Source organism: Cavia porcellus, unplaced genomic scaffold, assembly GCF_034190915.1.
Source record: "Cavia porcellus strain 051 isolate PalLab524CR breed Dunkin Hartley unplaced genomic scaffold, mCavPor4.1 scaffold_10, whole genome shotgun sequence".
NCBI classification, from domain to species: Eukaryota; Metazoa; Chordata; class Mammalia; order Rodentia; family Caviidae; genus Cavia; species Cavia porcellus.
Window position 1 is genome coordinate 46,075,478 of NW_026947493.1, and position 19,845 is coordinate 46,095,322.

General features: G+C 41.4%; 1 protein-coding gene across 4 annotated transcripts in view; it reads right to left on the bottom strand.

Moving 5' to 3' along the window:
- The window catches only part of Slco5a1 (solute carrier organic anion transporter family member 5A1), a 133,089-nt gene that overhangs the window by 19,412 nt on the left and 93,832 nt on the right, over window positions 1–19,845 (bottom strand). For all 4 annotated transcript variants that reach the window (XR_002789272.2, XM_023561703.2, XM_023561702.2 and 1 more), the window contains one exon: window positions 7,742–7,940. Coding sequence is in view for 3 of the 4 variants with exons in the window: in XM_023561703.2 (XP_023417471.1) it covers window positions 7,742–7,940 (199 nt within the window). In the remaining variant the exon portion in view is untranslated. The remainder of the gene's footprint in view (window positions 1–7,741; window positions 7,941–19,845) is intronic.

Sequence of the window (19,845 nt, forward strand, 5' to 3'; positions counted from 1 at the left end):
AATGATCATATTCATCATGGAGATTCTGTGTCTGTACATAATAGATCTTGGTACCTCTTTTTCCCCATTGCCCTCCCTTCCTTTCAGTCTGTTTTCCGTTTTTCACAAAGTTTGTTTCCTTTTTTTCTCATTTTCTTTCTTTCTTTTTTTTTTTTTTTGTCTTTTTCCTTTTTATCGGTACCGGGGATCGAACTCATGACTGCCTGCTTGTAAGGCAGGTGCTTATGCCGCTGAGCTAAATCCCCAGCCCCTTCATTTTATTTCTTTTCCTCCCCTTCATTTTCCCCTTCCCTCTCCCTATTCATCTTTCCTTTTAAACAATTTCTTTCTATTTCATAATACCTGTTATACATTTTCTCACTTACTCTTCCAGTTTCTCATGGTCTCTCTGGTATGAGAAAGAATAACCTATGTTACATAATGTATTTATATGGAAATACTAAAGCTGCAGTTTTCATATGAAATCCCAGCTCTCTTGGTCATAAGATGAGCAGGATACACCCGTGCTGCACACAATTCAGCAGCACACAGGGAGAGGCAGCCACACTTCCTAATTAAAACAGCAGGAAAATTACGAGTGCCGGGGGTATAACTGCTTGAGTTGGAAATGAACCAGGATGTTAGCCATAGTTCCTCGGATCTTTCATAATGAAAATTCATCAGATCCTCAAATCTGAAGTTTCCTTTTTTAATTTTTACTTTATTGTGGTTAGAACACTTAATATGATTTTATTTTCTAAGATTAAACCCAGGGACCTTTCTCACCTGCTAAGCACACCCTCCACACACCCCTGAGTGCACCACTTAACAAATGCTTAAGTTGGGGCTGGGGATTTGGCTCAACAGCATAAGCGCCTGCATTGCAAGCAGGCAGTCCTGAGTTCGATCCCCGGTACCAATAAAAAGGAAAAAAAAAAAAAAAACAAATGCTTAAGTGTAGGATGATTATTGTTGACTCTAGGCTCAATGGCGCATAAGACATTTCAATATTTGTTGTGCTGAACTAAAGCTTTATGCCTCTCAATTAGTAATTTCTCATTTACCTCCTTCAGTCTATGGATTTGACTACTTTAGATATTTCAGGCAGAAATTGTCTTTCGGTGACTAGCTTTTCCACTTAATAGAATGTTCTTGAGGTTCATTTCTGTTGTTACATTTTGCAAGGTTCCCTTTTTTCAGGTTGAATAGCATCATACGGGTGTGTGTGTGTATGTGTCCTATGTTATTTATTCATACATCTGCTCATCTGTCTTGGGCATTCAGATCACTTCCACACATTGACTATCAAACCTGAATTCTTTAGCCACTAAGAACACACTGGCTTCAGGCCATAAAAATATGGCAACTCTGTTGGCTCCTCCAGAAAATGCACTCTCCTAACACATCCCAGCCCCATCCCTGGCAGTTAGGGGGTCATGAGCACTTTAACACAAGGAAGCATCAGTCATTAGGTCCTGTAAGGTGCAAAAAGACCACGCAGCTCAACCTGGGGCCCCTCACACAACTTTGTGGATCAGGTCAGCTTGCGGACTATGCTTTCTTCAGATTTTCCATCTTTCAGAACAGTTCAATAATTAAAAACACTGCCCTCAGAATCGCAAGAATCTGACTCCAAACTCTAGTTTAGTCACTTTCTAGCTGCCTGACTTCACGCAAGTTTTTAATATCTTTCTTCTCATTTTAAAAATGAGAAAAATATAACTAAACAGTATCAATTGCTCACTGTTTGTCATCCAACTCTATTTTCTCCATAATACTAAGAAAAATGTAACTATGGTTTTCTTACTTGAAGTCAAAGAAACCAAGTCACAAAGGGCTGGAGATGTAGCTCAGAGGTAGAGGATTTAGCTAATGTGCTCCAGGCATAGGATTCAAGCCCTAGCACCATAAAGAAGAAAAGGAGGCGGGGGGGAGAGTAAAGAACTTGCCGTGTACTTTATGTAATGCTTGCATCAATTTAATGAGGTAGAGTCCGTCAGTACTCACATCTGAATAACGTAGGAACTACACACCGAAAAGCTGGGCAGTGTCTCCACTCACACAGTGTGACAAGGCCAAGGCGAAACCCGGGCCTGGCTGATTTGAGAGCCAGAGTCAGTACAGCAAAGGTGCTCAGCACTTAGCCCCGTGCTGTCACTCCACTGTCCTGAATACTAGAAAACGATGTGGCATGGGTAAAAAGAGACTCCTCTGCAGCTTGATTAGTAAGAAAGTGGTGCAGGCACAACTGTGTGCCTATTTGAAATACATAAAGTATAACAGCAGCTCAGGGTAGTGTTATAATAAGGTGTGATTTGGTCCCACTCCTTATTAATGATGCCTCTGGGCAAATCGCTGAACCTCTAAGCTTCAGCTTCTATCACTGAAACGTGATAACAATGTGCACCGGGGAGCAATGTGTAATTTCCACACAGAAAAGTCATCAGAGAAGCGTCGATCGCCATCCCTGAGCCAAACAGGTACCAATAGAGATTCCCCTTCATTTCCATTCCTTCGTTGTTTCTTCATTGATTTCATAGGAGAAACAAACACCAACATACAAGGCTTAAAATCACACAGAACAAAAACCAGATTTCAGTAGGTGGCAACCTCGGCCACTGAGCAGGTTTCACGCTGCAGAAGAGAACCCAGCTGGAGCGTGAGGCCAAACTGCAGTGGAGAAAGGATCCTACTTTTCTTCACACTTAAAAGCGGCAGGCCTGTGCGGTGGCGCCACCGAAAGTTGTTTATACTAATTAATTCTCGGACTGTCTTCCAAGAAGTAGTTGGAGAACCAGAGAAATTCTCCATGGGAACTGGCTCTTTCTTCTGCTGATTCATAAACTTCATTGAAGGCATACTACAAATACTAGCACAACTGGCTCCTTGTGGGAGTGTCTCCTAACCCTTATTAGGCTGCTTTTTCTTGGGTAATTACAATCAAATGAGAAAAGTGCGCCATTCATCGAGGGCTCAGATATTAAGATCTGTGTTTACAGCAAGTTCTTACTGGGATCAGCAGCATGATATGCGCCACACCCCTGAGCAGAGGTTGATTCCTGATCCTCACTTACGTCTTAAAGGAAATAACAGTTGCTGAACAGGATCACCAGAGAAGAGAAGAGAAACACAAAGGAGAGTGACTTTTATCAGCACACTCTAAGCACTGAATTGCTCAGAAGGAGATATGAAAACTTTCCCTTGATGTTTATTATCAAAACTACAGCATGTGAACTATCTAATCGCTTTAAACTAGAGATGAAGGTGAAGAGACAGTGACCTCTTTTTTAACCCTTCTATATTGCTATATTTTTTCAGCCACATGCATTTATTATGTTTGTAATTAGGAGAGATTGATATTATCATCAATTTATATATGTGAAAATCAATTCACAAAAATATTAGGTGATTTTCTTTGGCTTGGTCCCACAGCTAGAAAACAATGGAGCCAATACTTGCATTTGAAAATACTGTAGTCTTGGGGCTGGGATTTAGCTTGGCGGTGTAAGCACCTGCCTTGCAAGCAGGCGGTTGTGAGTTCGATCCCTGGTACCGATAAAAATGAAAAAGACAAAAAAAAAGAAAGAAAGAAAATACTGTAGTCTTAGAGAAAAAGTTCAAAGGGAAAGAAAAGAAAAATTTGGAGGGCTCATTCTTGGTAACTCCATTTTCTCACTAACATGTAATTGGCTGTCCACTAAGAAACAAAAGGAATTGAGGAAAAGGACTAAAAAGAAAAAAAAAGATTAAAATATAACCATCATCATGAGCCCTGGGGAGGACCCTGACTAGGGCTCAGTGAACGGATTGCTCAACACAGATGAGCACCTGCTCAGACTGGAAACCATATATTTGTAATGGAGCCAATAAGCACAATTCTATGACTTTCTCCCAGTAGTGCTAGGAAAGTCTGAAGCCATTGGTTCAAGACCAGCAGGACAGGTGTGGCGCTAAGCAAAAGCTTTAAAAATCATGAGCGAGCGTGTTAGCTGGCTTTGCATTGCTGCAGAAAGCACCTGACATAAATAACTAACGGAAGAAAGGTTCACCTTGGCTTAGTTTCAGAGGTAACCACCTCTGAGCCACTGTGGCCTGAGGTGACGTAGAAAAGTGTAGCAGGAGGCTGAGGTGGAGGAAAGCAGCTCACCTCATGGCAGGCAGGAAGCAGAAAAAGGAAAAGAGAACCAGAGAGGAAAGGGCCGGGAAGACATAGTCCCCGGGTCACACTCCCATGAGACACTCCCTGCTCCTAGGCCCTAGATCACCAAATGACGATCTCGTCTGTGGATGACTCCACTGATAGATAGATAAGAGTCCTCATGATCCAATCAGCTTCTAACTCTGAACATGCGTGACTGTGGGCACTTACAATGGAGTAGTACTCTACCATAAAGAGGGATAAACTTGAGCCATTTCTAGGAAATGGATACATACTGAGACCATACTTTGAGCTGAAATAAACTGGACACACATATTCAAATATCACATTTTTTCTGGTGTGAGAAACCAAAACACATAAGGACCAAAATGCACAACAGATTGTGAAATAGAAAGAAAATGTTCAAATGGGGAAGGGAACTGGGGGTAGGGGTAGAAGGGGAAAGAAAAAAAGAGAAGATAAAGAAAAATGGAAACAAAACTTTGGTAAATGATAAATGAGGAGAAGAAGAGGCTTTGAAGAAAGGGAAGGGATTAGGGACAAAAAGAAGAATCAAGATATATCACATACAGGTACAAACTGTATATGATGAATGTTATCAGTATGTATATATAAAATGTACCAATAAAATTAATTTAAAATAAATAAATAAACTAATAACACAAGAAAAGATTAACAAAGCTAAGCCTCTACTCCAGTGTTGACAAATCAAAATCAGGCGCCTTCATATCTGGGATGGAGGAGGAGAAAGATTTGCCCTGAGAGATGTTAGACTGAGTGCTGTCAACCTGCGAAGTACAGAAATACATAAGTAAAAAGTTGACCCATAAAGCCAAATGATAAGATGCAAGACATAAAAAAAACCAAAAAATTCTAAACATATACATAGAAAGACTTGAGAAAATCACACTCTCTAAAACAACACCAGGATACTATCAAAAGTCAACAAAGAAAAATTATCCTCAAAATAAAAACTTATACAAAGAATAAAAAATGAGGTTTGAAAAAAGCTCTCCTAGCAAAAGATTCAATCAAGGAAGACACAGCTACGGAATGGAAAAAAAAAATGTTTGCCAGCTACACATCAGACAGAGGACTAATATCTAGAACGTATGAAGAGCTCAAAAAAAATTAAACCAACTAACACCAAAGACCCAGTCAAAACATAGGCTAGAGAAATGAGCAGACCCTTCACAGAGAAAGAAATACAGATAGGCAACAAATTACAAAACAATAATCAGCTCTTTCCATTACAGAAATGCAAATTAAAACAACAGTAAGATTCCATCTTACTCCAGAAAGAATGGCATTCATTAGAAAATCAAACAATAATAAATGCTGACAAGGCTGTGGTGAAAAAGGAACTCTCCTATATTAATGGTTGGAATGTAAACTAGTACAACCATTATGGAAATCAGTGTGGAGATTTCTCTGAGAATTGAAATTAGAAATTCTACGCGACCCGCATGTAGCATGTATGCATGACTAGCATAACCTGCTAGGTATCTTCCCCAGACAGTTAAAGTCACCATACGATCATGATACTTACAGACCAATGTTTATAGCAGCACAATTCCTAACAGCTGCATCCTAAAAGCAGCCCGTATACCCATCAGCAGATGACTGGATAAACAAAAGGTGGTACAATATCTACATATAATGGAATGCTACTCAGCTATAAAGCATAACAAACCTGAAGCATCTGCAGGAAAAAGGATACACCTGGAAAACATAATGTTGAGTGAAACAAACAAGACACACAAGTTTGAATGAGGCAAAGGACAAACAAAGAAAATGATAAAAGACAACAGAAAGGGACAAGGGGGACAGATTTTGTACACCAGGGAAATGATCCAAGGGGACAGGAGAGAGGGAAGGGGAGGGAGGGGGAATGAGGGGAGTAGGGATTTCCCATGTGCAAGACCCTAGTAACCATAATCAGTGTAAAGACTGTAAACCAGAACATGTGCTAAGACGAATAGTATCAACAGGCATTTAAAAGGTGATTGGGGAACCAGACGAGGAGGAGGAGTGGGGAGAAGGGGGAAGGGGAAAGAAAATAAACTGCAATATGTGCATGCAACCACTCCCCGTGATGATTATAAACCGCATGAATTACAAACATGTACTAATAAAGTAAAATTAAATTTTAAAAGAGAAAGTATGAAATGTCAGAGAATAAAACACACAAAGTTCATAAGTTCCAACATCTGATTAGCAGGAGTCCTGGAGAACACAGGGAAAATGAACAGGTAAAACAGAGTAATGCCTTAATAGAAGAAAACTTTCCTAAGGTTTAAAAAATGCATGCTGAATTAAAAGGACTCACAAATGAGTTGTGGATAAACAAAGTGTGGGGAAGACATCTCCCCATCCATCATCCAACCATCCACCCATCAACCAATCATTCACACGGCCAATGCCATGCATAGTCTGTGGTGCCATGGACATAACTATTATGCAGACAGCTACACTGGTCTCAAGGGGTTCCTAGTTAAAGCACAAGTCAAGAGCAAAGCAAACACTTCCACAAGCTAGTTTAAACATAACACACGCTCTGTAGAGAACAAAAGAAATAGCGCGATCAAGAGTAAAGAGTGGGCTCCACTAGTCTGCAGAAAGGGAAAGAGAGGGAAAGTCCTTCAGGGACACTGGCATTGCTGAATGCTGAAACTAAGCTATGGTCTGTACCTCAGGCTTGTCACCTGTACAGGCAGGTCACTGGTAGCACCTACCTGATGGGCTTGTTGTGAGGATTTCCAGGTTAATTTATGTAAATAAGAATACTTGGCAGAGGGGCTGGGGATTTAGCTCAGCGGCATAAGCGCCTGCCTTGCAAGCAGGCAGTCGTGAGTTTGATCCCTGGTACCGATAAAAAGCAAAAAGACAAAAAAAAGAATACTTGGCAGACAGTAGGGTCAGCATAAGTGGTAGCTGTGCTTTGTATTCTTATTACTGGCACACAAAGATCTCCGAGCTATATTATTACATAAGAACAAAGCCCAGAAAAGTCTGGTAAAATACTCTGCATTGAATATGAAATGGAAAACTGGAAACATGCACTCGGTTTTATGTATAAAGAAGCCCTAGCAGGATACACAATACACCAAAAATAAAAGTGGGTAAACGTTAACACGATTTGTCTTTGGTTGGAGAAGTGGAAAGTAGGGATGGAAGACATCAAGGCTTTTGACTGCACATTGCATTTTCATTGAATTTAATGCTTTTTTAAGCTACATGAACATAATACTCATTCAAAATATGTTAAAAAAACAACCATTTCCATTAATCCATGAGCTTTTTTCCCCCTTGTCTTCTGTAATCAAAATGCTATGGAGGTTACTCTGGAAAGATGGAAAGAGACAGAGGTCAGGCCAAGACTGTGGCCTCTGCCCTCAGGAGTGCAGGCTCACTTAGAAACAGCACCACACAGAGGATGGCTGGAGGGAGGGCAGAGCCTGGGCCAGGTGCTACATACACAGAGGTACACAGAGTCTGACCTGGGTACATACACACAGTACACACAGGCTCTGACCCAGGTACATGTACACACAGCGCTTTGCACATCCACAGGCTGGCACAGGTGGCCTTCGGAGTACTTACCCTGTTGTATATGGGATGTTTATGCCCCCTAGATTAATACTCTCACATCCAACAATGAACAAGGTTGAAAAACACAGTAAGGACACACCACTGCAGATCATTGCTAGCTTTGCAGATTCTCTTGCACCAAGTTTCAATTTTTTTATAATGTAGCCTCCCAAGACAATACCAACACCAGCACTGGGGACGATAATAACACCTGGAGAGAAGAGAGGAGAGGGTTTATTTGAACTGGTATAAGATTGTTATTTATCTTTTCTAATCTGTTTCTACTTCCTCATTAGTACTAAGAATAAAAAAATACTGTAATCAATACGCCTTCGGTGGGTGATCTTATAGTATTTTGAACACATACAATTAACAAAAGATTTATATCTAGATGATATTAAAAAAATTTTTCCAAAGCAATAAAACAAAGACAACCTATTAAAAGTGAGCTTGTGATCTGGTAGTGTTGAAGATATACACACCCTGTAACAGGCAATTTCATTCCTGGATCTATACCCTGAAGAAACGCACGCACGTAGGTACCCAAGGAGGTGTACAAGATGTGTGAAGCATCATAAGAGCTCCAAACTGTAAATAATCCAAATGTCCAGTGACAGCCACATTATGTGTAGTGTATTCATATACCAGGGTACTATCACACAGCAATATGCAGGGTAACGAAATACAAGTATGCGAATGGGATGAAGCATGTTGAATACAGGAAATAAAATGCAACAGAATACACATAATATGCTTACACTTGCGTTAAATTCAAGAACCTGTAAAACTAAACTATAATGTTTAAGAAGGCATCTTAGCTCTAAAGAAAACACAGGAGGTAACTGCCAGGAAGGAGCAGTAAGAGGAGAGGTGTCAGATAAGACACCTTTGGTACTGAAAGTATTCCAGTCCATAATCTGGTAATTGTTGCTACCATGGTCTGAATGTGTGTCTCCTCCTCCCCATATTCGTATGTTAAAATTCTCACCCTGATGTCGTAGTACTAGGAAATTAGGGCCCCCAACAATCACAAAGGTGGAGGCCGCATGAATGGGATGGTTGCCCCAATAAACAAGGTCAGAGAGCTCTCTCTCCTCTGCCATCCAAGGACATGGAAGGGGCCCTCTGTGAGCAGCAGCCCATCCCCAGACACCTGGTCAGCCATCCTTTGATCTTGGATTCCCAGCCTCCAGCACTATAAGAAACAAATATCTCTTGCTTATAGGTCACTCTGTCCATGAAAATCTGGCTATGCACTCCAGCACCCCACCAACAAGCTGCAAGTGTTTCCTTTATATTTATTCCTTATCTCTAAATTTTGATTAGGGTACTTCTGAGTATATTATGTTTCACAGCCAAAAAAAAAAAGTCACAGGACCTGCCCCATGAACCTTACAACCTAAAAGAGAAACACACAGGTTAATAGAAAACTAGAATTCAATATAATAACTGTACAAAGTACAGAGAGAATATTGGGGAAAAGGCACCCAAGCGTCCTCCAGGAAGAAATCAGGGAGGACTTTTCATGGTGGCAACACTTGAACTGAGCTTCAGCAAATGAGATGGGACCTGCCCAGTGGACCAGCACAGAGGAACACTTGCACAGAAACAGGAGATTACAGGCTTGAGGAGTCGAAGCAGTTCAAGCAGTGAGGAATCACGCTGCTAGCAGATGGTGGGACACAGAGACAAAAGGTTAAGATACCGAGATCACAAGACAGCATGAAAGGCAGCTCAGAGGCCACTGAAGGATCTTGTTCCAGTTCAGATATGGGAGCTGTATATCATGATGATCATTCTTACGGTGAGAAGCAAGATAGTTTAAACAGGGTGAACACAGTTGTGAGAGAAGAGCTCAGAAGGATAATTGCAAGCGGCCTAGCAAGCCATCATAAGCTTTGCTCCACAGCACAATAAATGTGATAAGGACCCTAGGCAGGACTAGCATGAGACACCCGGAGAGGGCTGGGATCTGAAATATGAGGCATCTCAGGGGTCTCCGCTGTGGACATGTTGACTGCAAAGGGCCTATAGGACGATCGTGTAGAAATGCTTCACACTGCTGCCTGGTGTGTGGGCCATAGGCTACAGGACTGCTGAGCTGAGGGCTTTGTAGCCTGTAGCTGAATTCATGACAGAGACAGGAAGGCCCATTGTGAGAGCACCAAAGTTAATGGGCTGACAAGAAAAGGAGAGGCCACAGAGGAAATCAAGAGCAGCTCCATGGGCAAGAGGAACTCCAGAAAAGACAAATGCTACAATGGGATAAAGCTGGGGGGTTGGGTTCTGAAAATAGCTGTTTGATCACACACAACATTCCAAAACTCTGTGGGCCAGATACCTTCGCTTTCTCATGAGCTGCCCCCTTCCACCTAGAATAAGGATCACAGGCACTCTGTACAAGTGGACATGGTACGCAGCCTGCAGTACATGCTATAAACTGTAGGAACAGCTCTACAACTCTGCGATAGAGAACTAAGGGAAACAGTTTCAAGGAGCAAGTGGACAGCGGTGTCGAATGGCAAAGAAATCCAACAAGGAAGGCTGAAATGAGACCACTGCATCACTGGAGACGTGGGCAAGAGCAACCTAAGCGTGGGGTGAAGCAGGGAGCCGGGCTGCAGTGGGGGCGGCTGTCACGCGGTCCAGAGCCTCAGACTGCTCTTTCACAAGCTCTGCGTGTGAGGGAAAGGAAGGTGTGGTCTAAGTCAGAGAGTGGCCCAGATGGACCTTGGAGGAGATTTGTCTGTTCTGCTAAGATGCAGAGAGGACTTAAACAGATTTATATATGGAGGAAACTAGACAAAAAGGAGTGAGAGCCGAATGTGGAGGGTAGAGACAGCTAATGACAATGCGAGACCCTGAGAATCAGCAGGACATGGAATCAACAGCCCAGATGGTCAGCTTAGCCCTGGAGGCGGTTTCATCAGAGTCAGAATGGAGTAAGTTGGGTGGGAGGGCTAAATCTCAGCTGTCCTGCTTGGTTACTTTTCCATCATTTTGGCAATATAATGTAATCATGTTGCAACAGAACATTTGGAAAGCGGAAAAAAGTAACAAACAAAAATCCACCACTTGCATTCATTCTGGCATATCTCCTTCCAGCACTTTTCCCTTGGAGGCTGGTAACATGCTGTAGATTCAGTTTTTTAGCTTTGGTTTGGGCAGAGGGGTGTGTTCCATACAACTGAAAACAAAACCAGCTCTCAGCGGGAAGAGATGCTGAGAACTTTCCACGTGGCCAAGGGTTGGCATAACTGTAGAGGGAAAGACAGGCAAGCACCAGACAGGAATACCCTGTAATCTCGGCAGGTGGGACCCATGGGTGCAGCGGCGTCAGACACCAGAACTCCGCTGCTGCTTCGATGCACATGTAGGATGGTTTGTTCCAGCATGTTCAACAGCTGCCAGCAAGGGCACAAGAGGAAAAAACTCTGAACTCAAGAGCTTTGCCTGGCAGCCAGAGCTCATTGTGTAATCCCCGTCAGAGCCATATGAAATCACTGGTGACCCTTTACAAATGAGGACATGAAGACTCAGAGACAGGGAGAGGAGAGGAAGGAAATAAAGGGACAGAGAGACCCACCCGCAAGGCCACAGCAGCCCCTCAGAGCCCACAGGTCCCTGGGGTCCTACAGATAAACTGGCTGCAGCTGCGGGGTAGAGGAAGCTGGTTAATAAAGCCTCTTCCTCATTAGGTGAAAGCACACAAGCTAACATGTGATTAGAGGAGCAAAGCTTTACCTTCAGAATGAAAATGTTCCTTTCACAGGAGTCCCTACTTCCACTGAACAATTGATGGATTGGCATGTGCTGCGCTAGACCCCCAAGATAACAAAAATGATGAGACAACAAAGCGAAATCCTCATGCTAGGAGCTGAATGCAAACTAAAGAGCAGGATAATTTATGTGACTAAGCATCCTAATTAGTATTCAACTCTTAAAAACAAAATGTGTCATCAAGAAATGTGAGGGCACATCAGAGTGACAACCCATTACTATTTCCTCCTGGTATTCCTGTCATCTAAATCACATATACTCCTAAAACAAAAAAACAAACAAAACAAAAAAGAAAAACAAGAAACTACAACAACACATCCCCAGAGAGGCCCAACCTTGATTCACACTCTGTGTACCACTCTCAGAGGTGCAGCGTGAGTGGCCCAAATGAGTGGCTTGAAGGAAGTTACCCCCTGGGCTGGGCAGGAAAGATTCGGTTTGGAGAGCAGCGTGGGGAGCAGGTGGCACAGGAGAACCTTCTCACTGCCCTCTCTCAGTGCCCCCAGCTCTGGTAAGCCAGCCCAAGCAGTGTGTGGTGACCCTTTAAGGCCAGCTCACAGTCCCAGGGCTGAGCTCCCCTGAGCCTCTGCTCCCTTTCCCAGCCCCAAGGACACCACAGTTCCAAGTCCCCGAGCTCCTACTTCCTGCACCCACTATTGCCCAAGATATGGCAGTCCCAGGGGATAGGTCGGAGCCTGGGGGCATCAACTGGTACCCTCGGGTACCACGTACATGCTTGAGGGAGAGGGCAAGAGAGACAGACTGCAGAAAAGTGGGAATCCCAAGTCCAGCGACTTGAGGAACAGAGGTAAATGCAATCCTAGATGTCTAAGGGACAAATCCAGTTTTTAAAAAAATAGTTCAAAACTCAGCTCAGTCTTTTATGAGCTGCCAGTCCCCATGCTAGTTACTGACCATTTCCAGCACTCAGATTCTCACCTCTGTAAATGTCTTCATAAGATTGTCAGGATTAAATGAGTTAAGCAAGGGGAAGAGTTTATTAGAACAGTGTCTGACCCATGCTACACACTCACAAATGCTGGCCATTTTAGCAAGGATGGACATCACTACCTAGCGATGGCTATTATCAATGAATTTAACATTGGCACAAAGAGGTTGGAATTATAATTAGGTAAATTTCTATGTACTATTTAATCTACAGGATTTCATTTTAAGCAATTAGTTGTCAACTGTAAACTTTGATGTGTTTTTTAATAGATAAGCCTTTGACATTTAGCTACTCTGTATTCCTATTCAGCTGTATGCATATATCTTAATCTAAAGAGCTCACTACAGCATTGTTAGCAGAACAGAAGATTCTGGTTTGTTAAAAAGTCTGGGAATACCCCAATCTTCCTCCTCATTTATCCAAGGAAGTGGGCCTATCAACTGTCCTGCTTTGTTTGTTTCTCCTATATTGAGCATTATTATCCTATATCACTAGATGATGAAGCTTTTACTGAGTCACAATATCGCTTGCCTTAATAAAGTTATTTTCCTCTTTCTTCCACCTTTTGTCAACATAGAAACAATATAACCTATAAATAAGCACAAAAATTTACCCAAATCTAACATATGATTGGGAGCTCAAGAAAACCTTGAACTGAAGGAGAGAGGGACAAAAGTAGGGGACCCATGTATTAACAAGAATATTATAGATGCAGGGAATGTCATTGTACTGCTGTTCTGCAGCTATTAAGAACAATAATTTTTAAAAATTTAAGAAAAAAAAGAAAAACCATTTTTTTTTATGGCACGCAGTTGCTAACTCCTGTCCTCAGGCCTGCCCCATCCACTGAGTTTACTGCTCTGTCTCTTTCTCAGCTCCCTGAGCACAGGAGGAACTATACTCTCATTACCTTCCTACCTCTCTGTACCAACCAGGGTCAGTGAATGAATGGATGAATGAACAAATTTTATTACTTAGCATTTTTGTATCGAAACTTCAAGCAAATTACCCACCCATTTCAGTTTTCGATTATTCTTTCAAATAGACTATATCCCACTTTGCAAACAGAAAATCTTAAGTCTAGTCTGGTGCTATGGTAGCTTGCTAAAATTAATTTAAAATCAATAGATAATAAATATCTAAACTGATGCCTGAAGAACTTCATTTTTTCAAAATTCCAAATTAGTGAAAGCTTACTCTGAGTAGGCACCGTGGTACACACCTGTAATCCCAATGCTCTGAGAGCCTGCGGCAGGAGGACAGCAAATTCAAGACTAGCCTGGGTGAGTCATGGACTTCGTGAGACCTTGTCTAAAAATATAAAAACTGAAACAGGGCTGGAGATGTAACTCAGTGTGAAAGCCTGGATTCAATTCTCAGTATACCTACACACACAACACTGAGTATGGGCCAGGCACTATGATAGCTAAACCCCACATAGGGAACTCTCTCAACATCTGATGGATCTTGATGCTCTGAAGTCAAAAGATGTCTTACGGTCAACAGTAACTTAACCTTACAACATAGTCTCATTAGAAGCATTTTCTCTCACTGTGACTCAAAATTATGGGATATTTTACCATCGTGGTATCTTAGATTGGAAGGAATGCACCATTCTCTCCATATCACAGCTAGTGAGTGGCAGATGAGGTAAATGAAATAAAATTCATTCAGTTTTCTAAAATTCATGCTTCTAACTTTATGATTCAAAATAAATGTTTTCCTCTGGCTCAGGGCAAATTATTTTAAGTTTCCACTTCTCTTGCAAACATTTTCTTGTAAGAAATATCAATTGCTGTCAGAGGGGAACAACCAAAAAGAACATTCTTGAAATCCAGATCTTGAAACTAGAAAGTTTTAAGTGGCCTGAGAACACATGACTTGGTTAGTATATATTCTCACAAACTGTACATAAACCCATGAAAAAAAATATCTTTTTTTCATACAACTCAATCTTACTAGTGTAGGAAAATCTTAGAAATTCTTTTTCAAATACTTCGGTGTTATCATTAGAATTAATTTATGAATTATTTTTCTTGAATATTGTGGTTGTTTTAAGACAGGAAACAAACTTTGTCTTTAAATTCAGAATATTTCAAATGTGACTTCAAGGCCAACTGGACTGCGGATTAAGAGAGGCAGCCCTCGCAGCGTACTGGCCTGGACCGGCTGTGTCACAGTTCCTTCCCAGGAGGCTCTGGGAAGCCTGCAGGCCCAGGGTGCACAATCTGGAGTTCTTTTAGGAAATCATCCACAGCAGATAATCTGGCAGGGCAGCCAGCCTAACAAAGCCCTGCTGCGGACCAGCAGGCTAAAGGCTGCCCCTCTTGACCCTCACTCAAAGGAGACAGTGTTAGAAGTAGACTTCCAAGCCTCAGTTTCCTACCGAGGACCTGATGACAATCACCATGTGACCCAGATGGGACCACTTGCCACTCACCAACAGAGAAGATTCTGGAATTTCTAGCATGACTGTGCTGAAATTAATAGTGTACAGGGTTTCAAAGGAATAACACACTTCTCAGAGCCCCAGCCTCGATGGCTTCAGTGTGCAGAGATCTATAAAGCACGTATCTACCTCCTCTTAAGCCCCGTGGGTCCCATTCACCTATGATGGTGCTGTCACCCGGAATAGTGCTGTCTCCAACTCTTTGCCGACACAGGGAGCCACTGCACACAGGGGAGAAATATGAGAACCCCAGCCTCTGGGTTTCAAAGTCTTGGGGGTACTGAAGGAAAGGTAATAGAAAGGAACATTCAATGGAGAAAACAACCATGCTTTTCATTTCAGGCTCCGGCTGAAATAATGCATCAACACCAGCGCTGAGCTGTGTCAGGAGAGGGAGTCCAAACTGAGAGCAAATTAACATTTCATCTTTTATGCCCAGCAAATCTAAAGGAATTTTCTGCATCCGGGCAATAAAATCCCTGAAGTCAAAAACAGCCTAAAATGACCAAATGCAAAAAATCAGTGTTTACCACCCTCTCTGGCAAACTAAAATTTCAGTTTAAAACTGAAATTTTAAACAAGTTGCAAAATGTGGCAGAGGAGACGGGACAGGAAAGGCCTTTGTAGAGGAAAGTGCACCGGAGAATAATGGCATAGTACCCTATTAACTTTTCAGTGATTAAAATAGGCCTCAGAGGAAGACCTTGGCGTCAAGTTACTGTACTTAGTTTCCATTCAGAGAGGCAAAGCCCACAGATGTGGGCCCCAGCCAAATGCAGAGTCCCCTATGGGGGCCTTTCGGGCAAGATCCATTTTCTGTCAGCAGTTTCCGACTTCTCCTCTGTCCATTGTTGTCCAAATCCAGCAGCTCTCCGAGCTTTCCCATGGAGAAGGTTGACCGTCATTACACCCGCTAATAGCTGAGCTGCAAAGCCCTGACCAAGCTATCCTCCCCCTGGGAGAAACCAGCAGACTTTTTAAACTGTTCATCTGGGGAAAGGAAAGAAAAAAAGCCTGGAGCAAACGTGGCACGTGGAGGTTCTGCCCACGGGAGGGTCCTCACCGCTCCAAGGCCAGGTGACCAGGTGGAGCTTTTATGCTTCACAAACATACTAATTCTCTTTTTTGTGAAGCGAGAGAAAACACTTTGCTTTGTTATTTTATTTCTATTAGTGCATGTTAATTGTGCAGAATAATGGGTTTCACTGTGGCATTTTCACACACGCATATAATGTACCTTCAATCCTACCTGCCCTTCCTGCTCCCCCCAGTCCCCTTTTCCTTCCCCAGCACAGTAGTCTCCTTCCACTTCTGTCTTTCTTTGCTGTTGTTTTGGTTTTGTTGTTGGTTTTTTTTCTTGTAGATGTCACACACAGGAGAAAATATGTCATACTTGTCTTTCCGAGTCCAGCTTATTTTATCTAGAAGATCTCTGGCTCTGTTGGTTTGCTTGTAGGCGACAGGATTTCATCCTTCTTTATGGATTAATAATATTCTATTGTGTGCACCACATTTCTTTATCTATTCAATGCTTGGTGGGCACTCAGGCTGGTTCTGTCTCTTGGGTATTGTGATTGTGACTCGTTCCAAAACAAACAATAGTAGGTAGATAATTCTAGAGCACGGTATGCTGACTTTAATTTCTTCTGATGTATACCAAGGAGTGGGATAGCTGGGTCATGTGGTACTTCTGCTTTATTTTCTTGAAGAATGTTCACACTGATTTCCATTATGGCTATATTACCTTTATTACCACCAACAGGATAGAGAGGTTCCTTTCCCCTTCTATTCTTGCTAGCAACTCTTCCTTCCTTCCTTCCCTCCTTCCTTCCTTCTTTCCTTTCTTTCTTTCTTTTTCTTTCCTTCTTTGTTTCTTTTTTAATTCTTGACAACAGCCATTCTGACAGGACAACATAGAACCACGGTGTAGTTTTGATTGCATGTCCCCGAAGCTAAAGATGTTGAACATCTTTTTCTTGCACTTACTGGCCTGCACTCTTCTCAGGAGAAGTGTCTGTTCAGTCCGCTTGGCCTTCACTGATGGGATCATTTGTTGCTTTGGTGTTGGGATTTTGGAGCTCTCCGTACAGTCTGGATATTGACCTTCCGTTGGAAGAGTAGCTGACAGAGCTCCTTCCATGTAGGCTGTCTTTTCACTCTGCTGTTTCCTTTGCTGTGCAGAAACTTCTTAATTTGATGAAATCTCATTTGTCATTCTATTTAGAGAGTTATTATCTGTCCCTGTATCTCAAAGTACAGAAAATTATACTAATTCTCCCAGGTGAAGAGAGGGGAAGCTAGGTCACGCATTTCATAACACAGCTAAAGCACTAATTTGAACACGTAGTGTTTATTTTTGTTTTTCTTTAGTTGACAGCTTTGCTGAGCTATAATCCATATAGAGTACTACACAACATGCCTACTTCAGCTTTACAGGTCAGTGATTTTAGTACACACACAAAGATGTGCAAACATTACCAAAATTTCAGAACATTTTCATCACCCCAAAAAGGAACTCTGTACCAATGAGCTGTATCACACCCCTTCCCTCCCCGCTCTTCCCTAACCCATCCCAGCCCCAGACATTCACTAATCTATTTTCTGTCTCTATCAATTTGTCTATTTTGTATAAGTAAATTCCCCTACTATATATGTCTGGCTTTTGTAATTCAGCATAATTTTTTCAAAGTTCATTCATGCTGAAGTGTTTTCATTCCTACTTATAGTCAAATAATAATAATATTCCACTTCATTTACATATCACATTTTATTAATCCATGCATCCACTGATGCACGTTTGGGCTGTTTCTATTTTTTTTTTTTTTTACTATTATGAATAATGCTGCTGTGAACACTCATGTGTAAGTTCTGTGTAGGCAGATACCTTCACGTTCTTGAGAATTTCCTGCTCATATGTTTGGGGAGTGCCAAACTGTTTTCGAAAGTGGCTGTAGGGTTTGACATTTGCATCACTGTCCTCAAGGATTCTAATTTCTTTTTTCCTGATCTTAGGAAGAAAGTATCCAGTCTTTCATCCTCAAGTATGCTATTATCTGTGGCATTCCCATAAGTGCCCTTTACAATATTGTATTTTTAATCTTCAACTATTTAAACAATAGTTTACCTAAAATTCAGATTTCCTATTAAGCATAACTTTCAGAAAACTTATTAAAATATGATTTTAAGATATATTTAACAGAAAGCATTTACATGTCAGGGTCTTACATAGTGAGATAATAGGAAAACTCCTAACCACATGGAGTTTACAATCTAGTGTAGAGAAACAGACAAACCAGTCACTGAAACAACCATATCAAATGTTGGAAGATTTAAAGTATTGTAGATAAAAATGTTCAGCAAAGAAAAGAAATCAGACTGGGGGAAAAAGGTGCATTTTCAAAGGACAAGGAGTCAGTTAAGCAAACACCTACAGGAGGAGGAGGATAGTATCTATGGTGAATAAGTCACACTCTCGCTATAGACTATTTTCCATTGAAGAAAGCTTAGTAGTAGCCTGGGATAATAAAAAAAAATTTATAGCTATAAAAAGTCCCCAAGCCAGGCATGGTGGCTCATGCCTGTAATTCCAGAACTCAGGAGATTGAGGCAGGAGGATCGTTGCAAGTTTGAAACTAGCCTGGGCTTTGTGTGAGCTCAAGACCAGCCTCAACTGCATAATGAGAGCCTATCTCAATAAGACCAAAAAAAAAGCCCCCCCCCCCAATTTTTTTTGAGAATTTTTTTTATTTAAAGAAAGATGAAACAAAATAGAAAACAGGCAGAAATAGTACATACTTTCAAAGAAAAGAAATAAACAGTAATAAATTACTAATTGATGCATACATATTGTCCCCCCACAAATATTTGTTCAAGATACACAAGTGGAACATATAAATGGGAATACAACCAGGGAGACTGCAAACAGTTCTGTTCAACTATCCAACAAAAACTAAGTATTATAAGCCCCCAAATTAATCAGCCTTCTTTGTTTCTAAATGACACAGTTTATCAGTGGGGACACACACACACACACACACACACACACACACACACACAGGGATACAACTTTGGACAAGACTGTGAGAGGGTGAAATATTCATTAGTATGCTACTGGTTGCATTTTGAACTTGAATATGTAATTTTGCTTCACAAGCCGTGCGTAATTCACCAGATGATGAAATCCACAAAATGAATTTTATAACAATAAAATTGTCTTATTAAAAAAAAGTGACTCTAGTAATATTACGGCCCAAGCATCTATGAAGAGCACAAGCCCCACAGCCCCTGAGAACTAGGTTTCATAAATTAATGGATTGATCAACCTTACAACAAGTAACCACTGCAAGAAAGCAGCAGAAAGGAAAGAGCTAATGTGTCTTCACAAACTGACCCATCCCTAACCTTCTCAGCAATCACCTAAAAGTCTCCTCCCATTATTACTCAGACTTTATCTATTCTTGATTTAAACAAATAAAATCACATATTTTCAGATAAAATTTCTCTTTGGAAGACAAATGAGCATGTAAATGTATTTCATTTTACATTAAACTTCAAAGACACATGTGACCCAGGAAAGGAAGAAAACACGCAGTAACAACTGGCGATGTCACATACCTCCCGACTAATAACCATGGACGATGGTCACTGCTCACCAAGAACCCCAGATATTACACTGGAAGCTTTGGCAGGATAAAAGATAGCTCTTAAGTCTTTTCATATTTCTATCTTGACCAAAATAAAGACTGTGCAGGGCACATGCTAAATTAAATATTTTTATCTTCAAAGCTAGAGATGAGTAGACATTTAGTCTGAAACTGAAAGGGGCTGTTATAAGATGGAGAAGTGGGGGCTGGGGGTTTAGCTCAGCGGCATAAGCACCTGCCTTGTAAGCAGGTGGTCATGAGTTCGATCCCCGGTACCGATTAAAAAAAAAAAAAA